General features: G+C 41.4%; 1 protein-coding gene across 5 annotated transcripts in view; it reads left to right on the top strand.

Annotated features, from left to right (window-relative positions):
• Window positions 1-19,907: 19,907 nt before the first annotated feature.
• The window catches only part of ZMYM4 (zinc finger MYM-type containing 4), a 154,403-nt gene continuing 153,461 nt past the window's right edge, over window positions 19,908-20,849 (top strand). Inside the window, exon 1 of one of the 5 annotated variants that reach the window (XM_043875821.1) lies at window positions 19,908-20,336. In XM_043875821.1, coding sequence (XP_043731756.1) covers window positions 20,289-20,336 — 48 coding nt within the window. In that variant the 5' untranslated portion in view covers window positions 19,908-20,288. Of the gene's footprint in view, window positions 20,337-20,392; window positions 20,513-20,849 lie in introns of those variants that run through there. The other 4 variants (XM_043875822.1, XM_043875820.1, XM_043875826.1 and 1 more) reach the window with 4 other exon arrangements.

Below are 20,849 nucleotides of genomic sequence, written 5' to 3'. Positions count from 1 at the left end.
GCTTTTTTGATGATCCAATGGATGTTGGCTATTTGATTTCTGGTTCCTCTGCCTTTTCTAAATCCAGCTTGAACATCTGGAAGTTCGTGGTTCATGTACTGTTGAAGCCTGGCTTGGAGAATTTTGAGCATTACTTGACTAACGTGTGAGATGAATGCAGTTGTGTGGTAGTTTGAGCATTCTTTGGCATTGCCTTTCTTTCGGATTGGATGAAAACTGACCTTTTCCAGTCCTGTGGCCGCTGCTGAGTTTTCCAAATTTGCTGGCATATTGAGTGCAGCACTTTCACAGCATCATGTTTTAGGATTTGAAATAGCTCAACTAGAATTCATTCCATTAACTAAAGCAAGTTACATTAGAAAAGAAATTAAAATGTAGCCATATAGAGTTGTGAAAAAATATTTATAATCATTTTAGTCATAAGAGCCAACAACAGGAAACAATCCAAATGTCCATCAATAAGAGGAAGACTAGACAAACTGTGGCATATTCACAAAATGAAGTATTACTCAGGAATAAAAGAATGAACAACTGATACAAGTAACAACACAGATGAAAATAAAAACTATTGTGTTGAGCCAAAGAGGTCAGACCTAAAAAAGTACATCTGAATAGATCCATTTATTTGAAGCTAGAGGACAGATAAAGCTAACCTATGGTGACAGAAATCAGGATAATGGTTAAAGGATATGGAGGTTGAGTGGAAGAGGGCATAAGGGCATTCTCTGGTTCAAAGAAATAGGCTTCATCTTGACTGGAGTGCTGGTTACAAGTATATGTTAATTTATCAGAATTCACTAAACTTGATATTTTATGTTTTTAATTGTACACTTTAGATCTATGCATTTCAGTGTTATCAAAAATTTACCTTAAACAAACTGATGTAGTAGTACGAACATAAGCTTTGGTGTTAAAAAGCCTTGTATTGGATACCATTTCCAATTCCTAGCTATGTAAAGTCACATAATCTTTTTAAAAAATGTTTATTCATTTATTTTATTTGGCTGCAGCAGGTCTTAATTTACACATGCTAACTCTTAGTTTTGGTATGTAGGATCTACCTAGACAGCATATTAAAAAGGAGACTTTGCCAACAAAGGTCCGTCTAGTCAAAGCTATGATTTTTTTCAGCAGTCACATATGGCTATGATAGTTGGAGTATAAAGAAAGCTGAGCACTGAAGAATTGATGCTTTTGAACTGTGGTGTTGGAGAAGACTCTTGAGAGTCCCTTGGACTGCAAGGAGATCAACCAGTCAATCCTAAAGAAAATCAGTCCTGAATATTCATTGGAAGGACTGATGCTGAAGCTGAAACTCCAATACTTTGGCCACCTGAGGTGAAAAACTGACTCATTTGAGAAGACCCTGATGCTGGGAAAAATTGAAGATGGAAGGAGAAGGGCACAACAGAGGGTGAGATAGTTGGATCGTATCACTGACTCAATGGACATGAGTTTGAATAAACTGTCGTGATGGAGTTGGTGATGGACACAGAGGCCTGGCATGCTGCAGTCCATGGGGTTGCAAAGGGTCGGACATGACTGAGCGACTGAACTGAACTGAGTTCCCTGACCAGGGATTGAACCCAGCCCCCACTGCATTGGGAGCTTAGAGTCTTAGTCACTGGATCACTAGGGAAGTCTCTAAAGTCAGTGAGTCTGGATAAATTTTATTTGTTTATCTATAAAATAGGAAAATTGTTCACTGTTTTTTTAAAATTGTGATCAAGTATACTTAACAAATTTACCATTTAGTGTATAATTCTATAGCATTTAGTACATTTATATCACTGTGCAACCATTACCATCATCCATCTCCAGAACTTTCTCATCATCCCTAACTGAAACTGTACCTGTTAAACAATAAATCTCCATCATCCTCTTCTTCCAACCCCTGGCAGTCACCTTTCTACATTCTATGAATTGGGCTACTCTAGATACTTTATGTAAGTGGAATGGTACAATATTTGCCCTTTTGTGATTGGCTTTTTTTACATAGCATAATTCTTCAAGGTTCAGCTATGTACTCATGTTAAAATTTCTATCCTTTTAAAGGCGGAATAACATTCTGTTATATGGATATACCACATTTTATTTACCCATTCATCTGTTGATAGACACTGGATTGCTTCCGTCTTTTGGTTACTATGAATAATGCTGCTATTAATGTGGGTATATAAACACCTGTTCAAATCCCTTCTTTATTTCTTTGGAGTATATATCTAGAAGTAGATATGTTGCAATATATAATAATTCTATGTTTAATTCTTTGAGGTATTGCAATGTCCTTTTCCACAGGTATTGAACCATTTGCATTTCTATCAGCAATGTACATGGGTTCCAATTTGTTTGCAGCCTCATCAACACTCATTATTTTCTGTTTTTTGTTTTTTTTTAATAACAGTCATCTTAATGTGGGTGCAGTGGTATCTTATTGTGCTTTTGATTTGGATTTCCAATTACTAGTGATGTTGAGCACCTTTTCTCATGCTTATTGGCCATTTATATTTCTTCTTTGGAGAAATAAAATCTTGTACTAAGTTTTTTGGGGGGCCGTGCCACATGACTTGCTGGATTTCACTTCCCTGACCAAGGATTGAACATGGGCCATGGCAATAACAGCCTGGAATGCTAACTACTAGGCCACCAGGGAACTCCCTCCTTTAAAAAAACTCTCTCCTTTTAAAAAATTATTTTATTTTTGTTGTTGTGTTGAACTCTAGGGGTTCTTTATATATTCTGGATATTAATCCCTTATCAGATACATGATTTGCAAATATTTTATCCTATGCTGTGGGTTGCCTTTCCATTCTGTTGACAATGTCCTTTGATGCATAAAAGTTTTGAATTTTGATGAAGTCTAACATCAAACAAAAGAAAAACATTTTTTTCTTTTGTTGCCTGTGCTTTTGGTGTCATGTCCAAACAGTGGTTGCCAAATCCAATGTCATGAAGTTTTTCCCTTAAGTTCTCTTTTAAGAGTTTTATAGTTTTAGCTCTTATGTTCAACCCTTTGATCCATTTTGAGTTATTCTTTAATACAGTGTAAGGTAGGGGTCCAAACTTTCTTTCCCTTGAATGTGGATATTGCGTTTTCCCCATACTATTTGTTGAAAAGTCTATCCTTTTCCTATTGGGTGTCCTTGCCCACTCTTATCTAAATTATTTCACCAGGAATTCCTTGGTGGTCAAGTGGTTAAAGATCTGTTTGACAATGCAGAGGACATGGGTTCAATCCCTGTTCTGGGAGGATACCACATGCCTTGGGATAACTAAGGCTGTGTGTCACAACAAGGAAAAATAACTGAAATGAGAAGCCTGTGCACCACAACAAGAGACTAGCCCCTGATGGCCACAACTAGAGAAAGCTGGCATGCAGTAACAAAGACCTAGTGTAGCCAAAAATTAATTAATTAATTGAAAAAAAATCATTTGACCATATATAGGAGGGCTTTTTCTGAGCTTTCTATTCTGTGCCAATATCTTTATATCAGTATCACATTATTTTTTAATAAATTTTAAAATCAAGAACTATGAGTCCTTCACCTTTGTTCTTCTCTCTTATGACTGTTTTGGCTATTCCAAGTCCCCTGAGACTTTACATGAACTTTAGAATGGGTTATTTTAGTTCTGCATAAAAGGTCATTAGAATTTTGATAGTAATTGCATTGAATCTGTAGATTTCTTTGGATACTGTGAAATTTTGACAATAGTAAGACTTCTATTCCATGACCATTGCATGTGTTTCCATTTATCTATGTTTCTTTAATTTCTTTCAGGAATGTTTTATAGTTTTCGTTGCATAAGTCTTTCAACACTGTGGTTAAATTAACTTCTAGATCAGTCAGTCAATTCAGTCACAACCCCATGGACTGCAGCACGCTAGGCTTCCCTGTCCATCACCAACTCCTAGAGCTTGCCCAAACTCATGTCCATCAAGTTGGTGATGCCATCCAACCATCTCATTCTCTGTCGTGCCCTTCTCTTCCTGCCTTCAATCTTTCCTAGCATCAGGGTCTTTTCAAATGAATTGCTTCTTCACATCAGGCAGCCAAATTATTGGAGTTTCAGGTTTAGCATCAGTCTTTCCAATGAATATTCAGGACTGATTTCCTTTAGGATGTACTAGTTGGATCTCCCTGTAATCCAAGGGACTCTCAAAGTTTTCTCCAACACCACAGTTCAAAAGCATCAATTCTTCAGTGCTCAGCCTTCTTTATGGCCCAACTTTCACATCCATACATGACTACTGGAAAAACCATAGCTTTGACTAGACGGATCTTTGTCGGCAAAGTAATGTCTCTGCTTTTTAATATGCTGTCCAGGTTGGTCATAGCTTTACTTCCAAGGAGCAAGCGTCTTTTAATTTCATGGCTGCAGTCACCATCTGCAGTGATTTTGGAGCCCAAAAAGATAAAGTCTGTCACTGTTTTCCATCATCTCCCTATCTATTTGCCATGAAGTGATGGGACCAGATGCCATGACCTTAGCTTTCTGAATGCTGAGTTTTAAGTCAAGCTTTTCACTCTCCTCTTTCACTTTCATCAAGAGGATCTTTAGTTCTTCACTTTCTGCCATAAAGCTGGTGTCATCAGCGTATCTGAGGTGATTGATATTTCTCCCAGCAATCTTGATTCCAGCTTGTGCTTCATCCAGTCCAGCATTTCTAGATATTGCATTCTTTTTACTGCTATTATAAATGGAAGTGTTTTTTACTTTTCTTTTCAGATTATTCATTGTTAGAGTATAGAAATGTAAATGAGGGTGAGCCGGTGTCTTGAGGGGCGGCCCCGACTGCGCCCCCGTGCTCACAGCTCTCGGTTCTCCGCCGCCAGACTGGGGAGCGGGGGGAAGGTTGAGCCTGCTTGCTTGCCCGGCCCCTGCCCCCCTTCCCCTCTCCGGGGTCTTCCTCCTCAGAGCACATTTCTATCAGGATTACCGTGTTAAGCCAAACTAGTTAAGGAAACAAGATCCTGCGGAGGGCGGGGTGTTAGGGAAATACCCGTCTGTCACTCACCGAGGGAAGGCCATCCCTTCTCCAGGGACCTACGGGCTGCCTTCTCTGGAAGGCCAGCGCTCGCCCAGAGAGGGTGGACGCTGGGCTTGGGGGTGAGGAGGAGCCGCACCAAAGGAGGAGAGGAGAGGAGAGGAGACTGGCCTCCTGCTTGGCCCGGAGAAGAGCCCTAGGCTTACTCCTCTCTCTTCTCTTGGGGGCGTGTCCTAGGCGGGACACATTGCCAGGGCCTCTGTGCCTCCGTATTTCCAGGGGAGGCTCTGGAAGTGGGGTCCCTGCAGGTCTCAGGGGTAGGGATGCAATCAGTCCAGGAGGGACCTGTTACGGAGCACAGCTGTAGTGTGTGTCAGGCTTCTCACATCAGCCTCACGCACGAAGCGAGGTCATTCTGAAAGTAGTTGGTTATTGATCCACTGATGTATCAGCCTACTAAATCCTAGGATTGCTGGTGATGATGGGGATTCAGCAGTGAACAAACTGATAAATGCCCCCACCTTTATGGAATGTGTGTTTTGGAGGGGAAGATAGAAAAAGAAACAAAATGAGTAAAGCATAGAATGTTGGAGCACAGTATTTTAGGGGGAGTGGAGAAGGGAAGATAGAAACTGTCAGGGTGGATACAAGTGTATAAAGGTAGCTTATTAAGATGCAGGGGCTTTGGGTAAACACCTGCAAGAAGTAAGCAGTCAGTTCATAGGGATCTCATCCAGGGAAAGGACATCCCGGGGAAGACAGCCAGCTAGTGTATGTCCTGGTGCCCGGGTACGGCTGTAATGTTCCAGGAAGTGCACAGAGGCCGGGGCAGCTGGAGCAGGGGGAGGTGGGCAGCTGAAGATAATCCCAGAGAGGGCAGGAGCCAGAGCTTGTGAGTCGCCTTAAGGCTCGTGCAGCTCTTGTAAGGGCCTTGGCTTCTGCTCTTAGGTGGGAAGCACTGGACACCTGTACGGAGGATTGATAGGATCTGACTTACTATATAACAGGAGCGGTAAGGCTGGTGCATTAGAATTATCAGGGGAGGAGCTCGCCAGACACGACAGGCCAGCTGGACAGCTGCAGTTATGGTCCAGCCTTGGGATCCCAGTGACATGGCCCAGAGGGGTTAGCAGTGGGTGGGATAACAAGAGGTCAGATTCTGGAAGTGTTTTGAGGTTAGAGCCAATGACGTTTGTTAATGGATTAGTTGTGAACTGAAAGAGAAAAAGATGTGCCAGGATGACCCAGGTTTGAGGCCTGAGCAGCTAGAAGGAATGGGATTGCCTTCAACACAAGTGGGAAGCAGGCTTGGAGTGGCTGCGGGTTCAGTGTGGGGCATATTTGCAATACAGATTAAACATCTGAATAGAGATACTGAGCCAGCAGTTAGATATATGCATCTCAAGTTCTAGAAGAGGTTCAGGCTAAAGATATAAATTTGGGACCTGTCAATGTAAAACTAACAACAAAAAAACCCCACTAGCCTAGCCGAACTCACCAAGGGAGCAGTGTGGACAACAGAGATATTCAGGGACTAATATCAGCCACTCAGTTGTGTCCGACTCTTTGCAACCCCATGGATTCTCATGGCTTGCCATGCCCTCCTCCAGGGGGTCTTCCCAACCCAAGGAGCGAAACCAGGTCTTCCGCATTGCAGGTGGATTCTTTACTGTCAGAAGCACCAGGGAAACCCATGGGTAAAAGGTGTCAACAAAAAGCCTGAAAACCAACAGCCAGGGAGGTGGGAGGGAACCAGAAAAAAGAAAAAAAACAAAAAAAAAAAAAAAAAAGAAAAAGAAAAGAAAAAAAAAGAAGGAAAAAAAAATAAAAATTTAAAAAAAAAAGGAAAAAAAAAAGAAATGTAAATGATTTTGTGTAATTTTATATCCTGCTTTATAAATTTGCTAAATTCATTTAGTAGTTCTATATATCTGAAGTTACTGATACTTCATCCAGCAATCTTGATTCCAGCTTGGGCTTCATCCAGCCCAGTATTTTGCATGACGTGCTCTGCATATAAGTTAAATAAGCAGGGTGACAATACACAGCCTCGACGTACTCCTTTCCCAATTTGGAACCAGTCCCTTGTTCCAAGTCTGGTTCTAACTGTTGCTTCTTGACCTGCATATAGATTTCTCAGGAGGCAGGTCAGGTGGTCTGGTATTCACATCTCCTTAAGAAATTTCCAGTTTGTTCTGATCCAAACAGTCAAAGGTTTTAGCATAGTCAATGAAACAGAAGTAGAAGCTTTTCTGGAATTCTCTTGCTTTTTCAATGATCCAACAGATGTTGGCAATTTGATGTCTGGTTCCTCTGCCTTTTCAAAATCCAGCTTGAGCATCTGGAAGTTCTCGGTTCATGTACTGGTGAAGTCTAACTTGGAGAATTTTTAGCATTCCTTGCTAGTGTGTGAGATGAGTGCAATTGTGTGGTAGTTTAAACATTTTTTGACGTTGCTGTTGGGATTGGAATGAAAACTGACCTTCTCCAGTCCTGTGGCCACTGCTGAGTTTTCCAACATTGCTGGCATGTTGAGAAAAGGAGCAGTGACCCCACAAGAGATTGAACCAGACTTGCCTGTGAGTGTCCAGAAGTCTCCGATGGAGGCATGGGTTAACAGTGGCTTGCTGTAGGATTAGGGTCACTGAATAAAACAGTCCTGCAGCATGCTGGTATAAGTCCTTTTGATGGAGGTCACCATTAATGCCATTACCCTTACAATAGTTTGACCTCAGGCCAATCTACAGGGACGGAACACAGCCCCACCCATCAGTAGAAAATTGGACTAAAGATTTACTGAGCACAGATCTCATTTCCACTCTATAATTGTAAGGGATTTCATTTAGGTCATACTGGTATGGTCTAGTGGTTTTCCTACTTTCTTCAATTTAAGTCTGAATTTGCAAGATGGTGTTCATGATCTGAGCCACAGTCAGCTCCTGGTATTGTTTTTGCTGACTGTATAGAGCTTCTCCATCTTTGACTGCAAAGAATATAATCAATCTGATTTCGGTATTGACCATTTGGTGATGTCCATGTGTAGAATCTTCTCTTGTGTTGTTGGAAGAGGGTGTTTGTTATGACCAGTGTGTTCTCTTGACAAAACTCTATTAGCCTTTGCCTTGCTTCATTCGGTACTCCAAGGCCAAATTTGCTTGTTATTTCTTGACTTCCTATTTTTGCATTCCAGCCCCCTATAATGAAAAGGATATCTTTTTGGGGGTGTTAGTTCTAGAAGGTCTCGTAGGTCTTCATAGAACTGTTCAACTTCAGCTTCTTCAGGATTACTGGTCAGGGAATCAATTTGGATTACTGTGGTATTGAATGGTTTCCTTGGAAACGAACAGAGATCATTCTGTCGTTTTTGAGATTGCACCCAAGTACTGCATTTCAGACTCTTTTTATTGATAATGATGGCTACTCCATTTCTTCTAAGGAATTCTTGCACACCGTAATAGATACAATGGTCATCTGAGTTAAATTCACCCATTCCAGTCCATTTTAGTTTGCTGATTCCTAAAATGTCGATGTTCACTCTTGCCACCTCCCGTTGATCACTTCCAATTTCCCTTGATTCATGGATCTAACACTCCAAGTTCCTGTGCAATATTGCTCTTTACAGCATTGGACTTCACTTCCATCACCAGTCACATCCACAACTGGGTATTGTTTTTGCTTTGGCTCCATCTCTTCATTCTTTCTGGAGTTATTTCTCCACTGATCTCCAGTAGCATGTTGGGCACCTACCGACCTGGGGATTTCATCTTTCAGTGTTGTATCTTTTTGCCTTTTCATACTGCGGCTGCACCCTTCCGATTATACAGTGGATGTGGGATGTACAGTGGATGTGAGAAATAGATTCAAGGGATTAGATCAGTGTGCCTGACTGCCTGAAGAACTATGGATGGAGGTTCATGACATTGTACAGGAGGCAGGGATCAAGACCATCCCTAAGAAAAAGAAATGCAAAAAGGCAAAGTGGTTGTCTGAGGAGGCCTTACAAATAGCTGTGAAAAGAAGAGAAGCAAATGGCAAAGGAGAAAGGAAAGATATACCCAATGCAGTGTTTCAAAGAATAGCAAGGAAAGATAAGAAAACTTTCCTCAGTGATCAATGCAAAGAAATAGAGGAACACAATAGAATGGGAAAGACTAGAGATCTCTTCAAGAAAATTAGAGATACCAAGGGAATATTTCATGCAAAGATGGGCACAATAAAGGACAGAAATGGTATGGACCTAAGAGAAGCAGAAGAGGTTAAGAAGAGGGTGGCAAGAATACACAGAAGAACTATACAAAAACTATCTTCACAACCCAGATAATCACGATGGTGTGATCACTCACCTAGAGCCAGACATCCTGGAATGTAAAGTCAAGTGGGCCTTATGAAGCATCACTATGAACAAAGCTAGTGGAGGTGATGGAATTCTAGCTGAGCTATTTCAAATCCTAGAAGATGATGCTGTGAAAGTGCTGCACTCAATATACAAGCAAATTTGGAAAACTCAACAGTGGCCACAAGACTGGAAAAGGTGTCAGTTCATGCCAATCCTAAATAAAGGCAGTACCAAAGAATGCTCAAGCTACCCCACAATTGCACTCATTTCACATGCTAGCAAAGTAAGGTTCAAAATTTTCCAAGTGAGGCTTCAACAGTGTATGAACTGAGAACTTCCAAATGCTCCAGCTGGCTTTAGAAAAGGCAGAACCAGGGATCAAATTGCCAACATCCGCTGGATCATAGAAAAAGCAAGAGAATTCAGGAAAACATGTACTTCTGTTTCATTGATTATGCCAAACCCTTTGAATGTGTGGATCACAACAAACTGTGGAAAATTCTTCAAGAGGTCGGAATATCAGACCCCTTTACCTGCTTCCTGAGAAACCTGTATGCAGGTCAAGAAACACCAGTTAGAACCAGACATGGAAGAACGGATTGGTTCCAAATTGGCAAAGGAGTATGTCAAGGCTATCTATCATCACCCTGTTTATTTAACTTATATGCAGGGTACATCGTGTGAAATGATAGGTTGGATGAAGCACAAGCTGGAATCAAGTTGCTAGGAGAAATAGCAATAACCTCAGATATACAGATAACATCACCCTTATGGCAGAAAGTGAAGAGGAATTAAAGAGTTTCTTCATGAAGGTGAAAGAGGAGAGTCAAAAATGCTGGCTTAAAACTCAAAATTCCAAAAACTAACATCGTGGCATCTGGTCTCATCACTTCATGACAAATAGATGCTGAAACAATGGAAATAGTGACAGACTATTTTCTTGGGCTCCAAAATCACTGCAGATAGTGACTGCAGCCATGAAATTAAAAGACGCTTCCTCCTTGGAAGAAAAGCTATGACAAATCTTGACAGCATATTAAAAGGCAAGGACATTATTTTGCAGATTAAGTTTCATATAGTCAAAGCTATGTTTTTGTCGGTAGTTACACATGGGTTTGAGATTTGGACCATAAAGAAGGCTAATTGTCCAAGAAGTGATGCTTTTGAACTGCAGTGTTAGAGAAGAGTCTTGAGAATTCCTTGGACTGCAAGGACATCAAACCAGTCAATCCTAAAGGAAATCAGTCCTGAATATTCATTCAAGAAATGATGCTGAAGCTGAAGCTTCAATACTTTGGCCACCTGATTTGAAGAGCTGCATCACTAGGAAAGACCCTGATGTTAGGAAAGATTGAAGACAGGAGAAGGGGATGGAACTGGATCAAACGGTTGGATGGAGTCACCAAGTCAATAGACATGAGTTTGAGCAAGCTCTGGGAGATGGTGAAGGACAGGGTAGCCTGGAGGGCTGCAGTCCAGGGGGTAGTGAAGAGTCGGACAAGCCTGAGGAACTGAAGAACAATACCAACGAGGAAGTACCCACTTTAGTTTTGGTCTCATATGCAGATATCCAAGATTAGAACAACTGGAACGGAAGAGGACAGGCGATCAGTGCTTAGGAGGAAATGAATGATCTTTCCCCTGTGATTTCCTCCTTTGTCTCCCAGGAGTTGGAGCCTGCTGTGCCTCCAGGCTACTCCTGTTGTTCCCCTGTAGCTACAAAGAGAGGTAACTGTGTTGACTTTTCAGCTCTGTGCCTGTCTGTGTATTCAGTGTTCTTTTCCTCCCAAAGTTTGCCTGAATGTCTTCTCTTATTGCTGTTCCTTATCCTTCACTTTGCAATTAGGTGATATTTATTCAAAGCTTTTGGAGACATTACAAATGGTGGGCTTTCTAGGTGATTTTTCTTAGTTCAGTTCAGTCGCTCATTTATGTCCGACTCTGCAATCCCATGAACTGCAGGACGCTGGACTTGTCTGTCATCAACTACTCCTGGAGCTTGCTCAAACTCACGTCCATCGAGTTGGTGATGCCATCGAACCATCTCATCACCTGTGGTCCCCTTCTCCTCCTGCCTGTGATCTTTCCCAGCATCAGGGTCTTTTTTCAATGAGTCAGGTCTTTACATCAGGTGGCCAAAGTATTGGAGTTTCAGCTTCAGCATCAGTCCTTCCAATTTTTGTTAGCATATGTGGAAAGTTCAAAACTATTTCACTAATTGACAGCACTGAAATATTTGTAAATTTTATGGTATGTCCATACAACAGAATGTTATCCAGTTATTTAAACGAATGAAGTACTGATACATGTTACAACATGGATGAACCACAAAAACAGTAGGCTAAAGAAACCGTTCACAAATGCCACATATTATATGATTCCATTCATATGAAATTTCCAGAATAGAGAACTCGGTAGAGACTGAAAGTAGGTTAGTAGTTGCTTATGGCCAGTTGGGTTGTGGGAGAGATTGGAGGGTCATAGTGAAAGTGTATTTTGGAGGTGATGCAAATGTTCTAAAAGTGATGGTGGTGTTGGTTGTATGTATCTGTGAATATAGTAAAAATTATTGAATTGTATGGTGGCTTCCCAGGTGGTGAAGTGGTAAAATAAATCTACCTGCCAATGCAGGAGAGGCAAGAGACACAGGTTCAATCCCTGGGTTGGGACGATCCCCGGAAGTAGGAAACGGCAACCAGCTCCAGTATTCTTGCTGGGATAATCTGAAGGACAGAGAAGCCTGATGGGCTACAGTCTACGGGGTCACAAAGAATGGGATATGACTGAGGACTGAGCACACACACACACTGAATTGTATACTTTAAGTGGGTAAATTATATGGTTCGTAAATTGTATCTAGTAAATTGTTTTAAAAAATTGAATTACAAATATCCAAAAGAGTTGAAAGTAGGGTCTCAAAGAGATACATGTGCATCCATATGCATGGAGACATCATTCACAATAGTTGAAAAGTGAAAGCAATTCATGTGTGCATTAACAAATGAATGGATAAACAAAAGGCAGTATATAGATACAATGGAATATCATTCAGCCTCTAAAAAGGAAGGGAATTTTGACATATGCTATGATATGAATGAACCTCAAAGACTTTGTTCAGTGAAATTGGACAGAGAAAGATAAATACTTATGCTTCTATATATATGTGGTATCTAAAGTAGTCCAATTTATAGAAACAGAAAGTAGAATGATGGTTGCCAGAGAAGGAGGAGATAGCTATTTTCTAAGGGATAATAATAATAATTACTTATTTTTACATTTATATAATTAACAACATTTTAAAAGTATATGATTAAGATTATTCCTCCCCCATCTTCCCTCATCTGGTCCCAAATAGGTAACTACTATTCATTTCCTGTGTATCCTTCCAGATTTTTAAATGCATATCTGAGCAAATACATATTCTTTTCAGGGGGTGATTTTTAAATTTAACTCTTTGCAACTTTCCTTTTGAAAAATAATTTCCATATTATTGAGAGCACTGTTGTTGTTATTATTATCATTACGGTTGTAGTAGAAAATAAGAATATTTCATGATTATTCAGCTGTCTTATGACAATTATTGTGACTTGCCAGGCTCTGTCCTTTATCTTTTTTTCCTGAAATTTCAAAATATCTAACTCATCAGCATTAAATATACTCGTCTTTAATATATCCTTATTAGTCATGAATTTTACTCTCGTGCTAGTACTTAAAGAACAAGGTTTATAGAAGAAGCAGTCCAATGATATTCACCTTCTTTTACAGAAATAAACCAATAACTATAACAACTCTACAGGGCTTCCCCAGTGGCTCAGCGGTAAGGCATCCTCCTGCAATGCAGGAGCCACAGATTCGATCCCTGGGTTGGGAAGATCCCCTGGAGGACAGCATGGCATCCATTCCAGTATGTTTGCCTACAGAATCCCATGGACAGAGGAACTTGGTGGGCTACAGTCCATAGGGTCGCAAAGAACCAGATACAAGTGAAGGGACTTGGCCTGCATGCATGACAATGTTACAGAATGCATTTCCCAAGGATTAAGTGTTGGATGGAGCACTGGTTTCTGAAGACGGGTTGGCCCCATGATGCATGATTTCTTCTTTTTCACCCACCTCATCATCCACTTCCTGGCCTTCACCTAATCTTTCAGCTTTGTCTCCAAAGTTTGTGTCATCTTGAAGGCAGAGGTCTTTCATACTGTGTTGTCCATATGACCTTTCCAATATATTTGGTGATGCTTTACTATTTGTAATATTTACTATTTGTACAATTTTACTAATTTGTAACATTCCCATCTTTAAAAAAAACCAATCCTCTTGACCCACAATTCTCCTTATAGTAGTATAGGGTTACTTGAAGGGACTTAGGTTCTCACAAGTCATGTCAGTCCCCATAGTTTGCATTTCATCTGTTTTTAGTTTCTTGAAGTATCAGTTTGGGTGGGGACAAAGTTAATGGGTTCAAGTTGAAACACACTTGCATTAACTGGAGTCTAAAAAGCTTTGGTACACTTCCTTTGTGCTCCCTACCATATCAGGCTCCTTTGTCTCGTATCACCCATTTTAATTGTTTAATTACATGTCCATATCAATTCTTATCTTATTTATCTTGGTATCCTTAATTTCTGACACATGCTAGGCTTATAAATAGGTAAATTATGTTAAATCATCATGTAGTGGATATGAGGTTCTAGAGCTCAGAGTAAGGCCTGGACTGAAGATGTCAATAGAGGCAGCCAATGAGTTATGTGATGGATGAAATTTACCCGGGAAAGTTCCCATCTTCCAGGCCTGTAAAGCTGACTCTGCTCCAGTCTCTGAGCCTCTCTTACATACCTAGAGAATATTCATACCTTAGTGGGTCACTTTTTAGTGAAGGGAAATGGGGAAAATATCTTCACATGAGGACAATGTAATGTGCACTCATTGTTTGGGTGTTCAGTTCAGCTCAGTTCAATTCAGTTCAGTCACTCAGTCATGTCCGACTCTTTGCAACCCCATGAGCGGCAGCACGCCAGGCCTCCCTGCCCATCACCATTCCTGGAGTCTACCCAAACCCATGTCCATTGAGTCGGTGATGCCATCCAACAATCTCATCCTCTGTCGTCCCCTTCTCTTCCTCCCTTCAATCTTTCCCAGCATCAGGGTCTTTTCAGATGAGTCAGCTCTTCACATCAGGTGGCCAAAGTATTGGAGTTTCAGCTTCAACATCAGTCCTTCCAATGAGCACCCAGGATTGATCTGCTTTAGGATGGACTGGTTGGATGGACACTCCCTGAAAAAACTGAATTGAAAATGTGGACATTCTGTTAATAAAACGTACAGTAAACTTGTCATAAGGAATCCAAACAATTTCACATCAGTAACAACTTCCCCGCAATTTACTGCAAGCTATTTTTTTGAAAAATGACAAACAAAATGTCCCTATTGCTTTAGTGTACATCAAGATGTAAGTCAGGAAAGATTCAGCCCAATGCCCCATACCGTCTGTTAGAAAGTTAAGATGCTTGACTTAATAACCCAGCTGCACTACAAAATCTTGGACTGTCTTCAAACTACCAAAGCAAGATTAAATTCTAATCTGAATAATTTTTATGTGAATTATACTCTCATATTCTAAATTTTTGAAAATTAATTCATGCAGAACATATGTATTAACTATCAGTTAAACTGAATATTCACCATTTCTCCTATCATTTTTGGCAGATAGTTGTTAATTTTATTTGTATTTATGTGTTAAGTCCTCTGAACCACTCTCCTCAGGCACACAGGCCCTTAAAGCTGAAAAGCTTGCATGATCCTTCTTACTATTATTTTTTATTTTCTCACAAAGGAACAGAAACTTATTTTATTATTTGCTTAATTTTAATTTTTTCTATTGTCCTCATTTCAGAATGAGAATTTTTAAATTGTTTTTTAATTTAATTAAAAAAATAATATTTGAAGATCATTCTTTAAGACAAAATTTTCTGCACAAAGGTCTGGTACATGAAAAGGAGATAAGCATTATTTTCTCCATATTAGGACAAGAAAAATAAGAGTTATCCTTTAACGAAAGAATCCATCTTCAGGTTTTTTTTGCAGCTAATTAAAAAGCTTTGGTTCAAGAAAAAGCTGTGGACCAGATTTCTGTATCTTCATTACTCAAAGGGCAGTGTTAAATTGGAGGATCAACTCCTTTTTTCCATCCCTTCTCTCCATTCCCATTGGCATAATGGCAAATACTCAAAACAGTGAGATTAAAATGCTACATCTCAACAGTAGTCACCTAAACTTAAAGAATCAAAAAAATCTAGAATAGGGGGTAATTAGTAGAGCATTTAGCTTAGGGATGGCATATGTAATGGGCAATGTAGCTCCCTCCACCCCTATCTGATCTGTGGCAGACATCGCTCATTAGTTACTGTAACTAAATGTGACCCAACAGAGGTTTTCTGCACAACACCCCCAGTGGTCATTACCAGGTAATTGGTGCTGCCAGTGAGACCCTACCTGAACTAATCTAATCACCTCACATTTGAATACTGAGGCCCACGAAGGTAAGGTAACTGCCCTAAGGTCATTCAGTGACTGACATGTGTGCATGTGTGCATATGTGCTCAGTCGTGTCCCACTCTGCGACCCCTTGGACAGTAGCCTGCCAGGCTCCTCCATCCATGAGATTTCCCAGGCAAAAATACTGGAGTGGGTTGCCATTTCCTCCTCCAGAGTATCTTTTCCACCCAGAGACTGAACCCATCTCTCCTATGTTTCCTGCATTGCAGATGGATTCTTTACTCATTGAGCCATCAGGGAAGCCAGTGGCTGACAGAGAATCCTTCTTTGTATAATGTAAAAATCTGCTCTCTTATGAGCCTTGAATCAATTGAGTATGCTTCACGTCCCAGCAGTGGCAAATAAGAGCCTATATACTGTAGACCATTTCTATCTGGGAAGACACGTTCCTATGACATCAAGAAATCCGAGGGAGAAGCCAGGGACAAACAATAGATTACTTTTCCTCCTCATATTCTGGTGAAAGCAAGGGATAGAAAGAGGGGAAATTAAGATCTTCTGCAAGTTTTCTAATTGTGGAATTCTTGAAACTGTCCTACCAGGTAGCAGGGAAAGAAGGAAGGTGTCCCTCTACAAGTGGCAGTCCACAAGAGGGGCACCCAATTCCCTTTCTATTTGTTCAGGTTCCCAAAACCAGGGTTTAGAAGTTCTTCAGAAACTAAATAACTGAAGTGGCCCTATTCCATTCACTTTTGATCCCAGCACCCTGTTACTTTCTTTTAAACATTCTCAGAATTTATCTAATATACCTGAGTGTCCAATTTTGTTTAGGACATATTTGAATCTAAAGGATGGAATTCCTTTAGGTAATAACCCCTTTGGGGAAGAAACGCCAAGTACTTCCTACAGCTTCTCTCCACTTCTGCACATGTCCCTAAGATAGTGTTGTCATGGTTGTGTAGGAAATGTTATATTGCTGAAGAAGGACTTGGGACCCAAATGGACCTTGGATCCACTTGATATCCTTGTACTATTCTCTGACTTCTCTGGATGTCCAGCAACCTGTTCATCATGAGCAGTGTAACTTGTAGCTTGGCCTTGCTAAGCTTGCCGGGAGACTGGAAGCAAACCACAGTTCTTCCTGAGGTCTGGCGATTACTACTTTTTGTTCCCAGACCAAGCTGTAGAGTTACCTCCGTCTACACTTGCCAGCCAGTTCTCTTGGCTACCTTCCCTATTCTTCTGCAGGGCGTGTGGGAACTTCTGGGTACATTCCATATCACACTGGAGCTAAAGGGCCACTCACTTGCAAAGCTCCTTCCAAAACACTGTATCTAATAATTGTGTATATGGAATTTTACACAAACGGGGAAGATGGAAACATGTATCTCTCAATCATTCTCTCTCTTATCTATCTCTTCCTTCTTCCCTCTACACTTTGAGTCAAACTTAATGCCTGAGTATGTCATGGCTTCCTGACTGAACTGTCCTCGCTGGAAGCAGTATCTTTTACGGAGTGTGGGAGAACATGAGATTCTTAGGAAGTACTAAATTTCACAGGTTAAATGGAATTAAGGAAATTTAGCAAATTCTTTTTTTCTCCACTAAGCCTGTTCTACTCACTCCTGATTAGGGAAATAAGTCTCAGAAGTACACTTCAGACAATAGTCTATACTAGAACAAAACTTAAAGAAGAAAATTAAAATGATACTCACAAAATACTACACCATTATATTCTACTCGTTCATAGAGAAGTCAGAAAGTTTTATGTGAAATTTGTATGTGAAATAGCCCATTTTAAAGGTTGGCATGCAATAAATATTTTAAGTTAAAAAATTTAAAAAAATCTATAAAATGATATGCTCTTTTGGTGTTTAGAACCAAAAGTATCCTAGAAGATTTAGAGGTATTAACTAATTTTCCCAGCAACCTATTTTACACATGAGGAAACTGAGGCAAAGGGCAGGTAACCTGACTAAACTGTACATGATGAAGCCAAATACAACTGTGGGAAAGATGCATCTGCAGGACTGCCAATTTGCAACCCCCAGGTTATGACATATTTGCGTAAGCTAGAAAGAAAAAGGCTTTTAATTCTGAGTTGGTTTCTCTGCTGAATGACCTTGTACTGTCACTTAACCTCTAAAATTCCCTCTACAAAATTCGGATAATATGAGTAACCTTGCAGCGCTCACTAAGTGTTGGTTTTCTCTTTTCTCCTTCCCCATATGGATGATTGCTCTGAAAATTGATGGTATGCTTGTATTATCATCTGGAATGTACAAATCCAGCCTTTTGTTCAGGACCCAACACATTTTCAATACTTCTAGAAACAGTCTGATATAGGAAACAGCTTTAGGCTGTCTGTTCCAGTCCTAATGTTGTTCATAATTCTTTGTGTGATCTCAAGCAAGTCACATCTTATTTCTGGGACTCAGTGGCTCCATCTTTAAAAATGTGGAGGAAATAAATGGCTTTAAACTGTGTTCAGAGAAACACATTTCTCTAACAGTGGGAGGGGGAATGAGAGGAGAACACAGGGCAAGGGGGAAGCTGGGGAGCAGGCTTATAGGTTCCCCATTTCCTCTTCAAATTTAACAACTCCAACTTCAAATTTAAGTCACCAGATTTTATTAGAAGAAATGACTAGACCCTTCATGTACCCATATTCCCTGGAATTCTCTTTTCTTGGCTGCTCTTTTTAATTCCTTCTTGTTCTTAACATGGAACTAAAGGGCCTGACATCTCTTTTTAAATTCTTTTGGGCTGAAACATACTTTTATTTACTTATTTAGTCTTTTTCTCCTCTTTCTCATCCAGAAGTGAAATTAAAGATGAACAAGAGTGAGCAAAGATCAGCATGGAAACCTAGCAATCTTACAGATACTTTTCAGCAAAATGTGATGGATTAGGAAACTTCTTAGTTTAAAAACATCTATCCAGCAATATATAAAAATTAACATGACACACAAAAGTTACATCCCATTATCCTGTAATTTTTTTGAGTTGCTTATTTGCATCTGAATGTCTCTTGTCATGAGGAAAGACTGTTCCAGAAGCAACTTCTTTCTATTTCTTTCTTATATGATTACCCCTAACTGTAACTCCATTAGGGCAATTTCTCCCCACCTGGGGATGGGACACTGGAATGGATGAAGAAGAATGGATCAAGTCCTCATTTTCTTCAGCGGTCTTCAGCTTTGGTTTCAGAGCAAGTCAGACCCAAATCTACTTCCCAGTTTTCTGCTTAAAGATGCTCATTCTTTAAGTCAGATTCTCAAAGCTCCTTCAGTGGAAGTGAATGAAGACACACAGTATTTGCAAACCGTCACACATCTTCAGAGGATAATTACAGTATTCTTGAAAGATCATGGATTTTCACTTTTAATCTTCTAGAGAAGAATGAATTTATTTCTTGCTTCGAAGACAGCCTGGTGCGTTGAAAAGCCTGGAGGATTGTGACTCAAGTCTTGTTCTAATCACACACCAGCCTCTACAGGCTTTGGGACAAATGACTTCCCTTGATTCGGCTGCAATTTTACCAATGGGAAAGAGAAGATGGTTTCTAAGATCCTTTTCGATTTAGACAAAGGACACATTTGAGAAAACTGTCTCCCGTTGTTGCTTCAGTCTTCAAAATCACCAAAGGCTTTGGCTTTAAAGTTAGGCGGTCAGAGTTGGCCCTTAACCGTCTACGCCCTGTGCTTCAGATCAGGCTGTCTAAAGGCAAGAAAGCTGGATCTTCTTGAGATGACTGGCTTGTTCTCTCGTTGCTTGGGATTCTTCACATTCAGAGGTCCACTGTGAACTTCAGCTCACCATCATTTTGCCCTTACAATGGTATCACTGCAGTCAGGTCCAAGATGGTGATCTGTACCCCTCACTGACATTTCACCCAATACTCCAGATAGCCCTTTCACTAATTTCTTGCATTCCTCCTTCATCATTGCGTCATGGCCCCTTTAAGGAAGCGGCCATAGTTGAGTAGTGGGACCAGCTGCTGGCAGCAAAGAGACTTGCAGGATTTGGCCTACCCTGGGCTACTCAACGCGCAAGCTCGGGACCGGGGGCTTGGTGGGAAAGGAAGGAGGGGCTTAGGGTGCGCCTGCGCATCAAGGGCGCGCGCAAGGGGCTGGTTTGGTGATCCCTTTAAGAAACCGCAGGCGGAGGAATTTCTCTGAGAGAAAATAATCCTACTCACGGGGCCCCTTGGAGGCCATTAACCCCCCGAGTCCCGGCCCCCCCCTTTCCCGGGCAGGCCCTACCGCCTACGCTCGCACCCGTGGGATCTCAAGATCTCCGACCCGGCGCGCGGCATCCGCCCCCTCCCCACTCTAACCGCCAGGCCCGGCCAGGTTCGGGGACGCTGCCGCGAGGCGGCTATTCCTGCAGTGTGGGCGGGGGCCGGGGGCCCGAGAGGTTCCGCCGCCACCGTGCTGGGAGCCGCAGCGGTTCCGAGCGGGGCCCAACATGGCGGAGAGAGAGGTGGAGTCCGGCCCCCGAAAGAGGGTAGGTGAGGTGAGGCAGAACTCGGGCGGCGGGGGGCGGGGCGGGGGCCGCGTCCCGGGGCCCGGGAGAGGAATGGGCCAAGCGTAGGCTCGTGGAGGGGTCGCCGAGGCCCGGTTGGGGAAAGGTTGCAGGCGGGACTGAGGCAACCTTGGGTCTGGAGCGCGCTTAGAGTGGTCCTTCGGCAGGTGGGACAAAGATTTGCTGCTGTTTGGAAGGGGAGGGGGAGGGGCTGTTGTTTTTGTGTTTTTAATTTTTCCAGCACTGTTGGTGGGTTATCTGGGCCAGGAGAGGAAAGGTGTCAGATACTTAAGTGCATCTTTAGTGAACCAGAGTCTGGAAGTTTTAACAGGAGAGAGGTCAGGTGGGGGTGGTGGTGGCGGGAATGAGTCGTGGAGGGGTCTTCTGAGGAATAACCAAGAGGGTGTTTCAGTAATACCATTGCAAATTCATTTTCCTGCCTTCTTTCCCTTCCCCCCATAACCGTTATCAAGACCAAGGTGGAGGTGGTGCTCTTACCTCAGA

Source organism: Cervus elaphus, chromosome 20 (genome assembly GCF_910594005.1).
Source record: "Cervus elaphus chromosome 20, mCerEla1.1, whole genome shotgun sequence".
Taxonomy (NCBI): Eukaryota; Metazoa; Chordata; class Mammalia; order Artiodactyla; family Cervidae; genus Cervus; species Cervus elaphus.
This window is presented reverse-complemented; position numbering and strand designations above follow the sequence as displayed.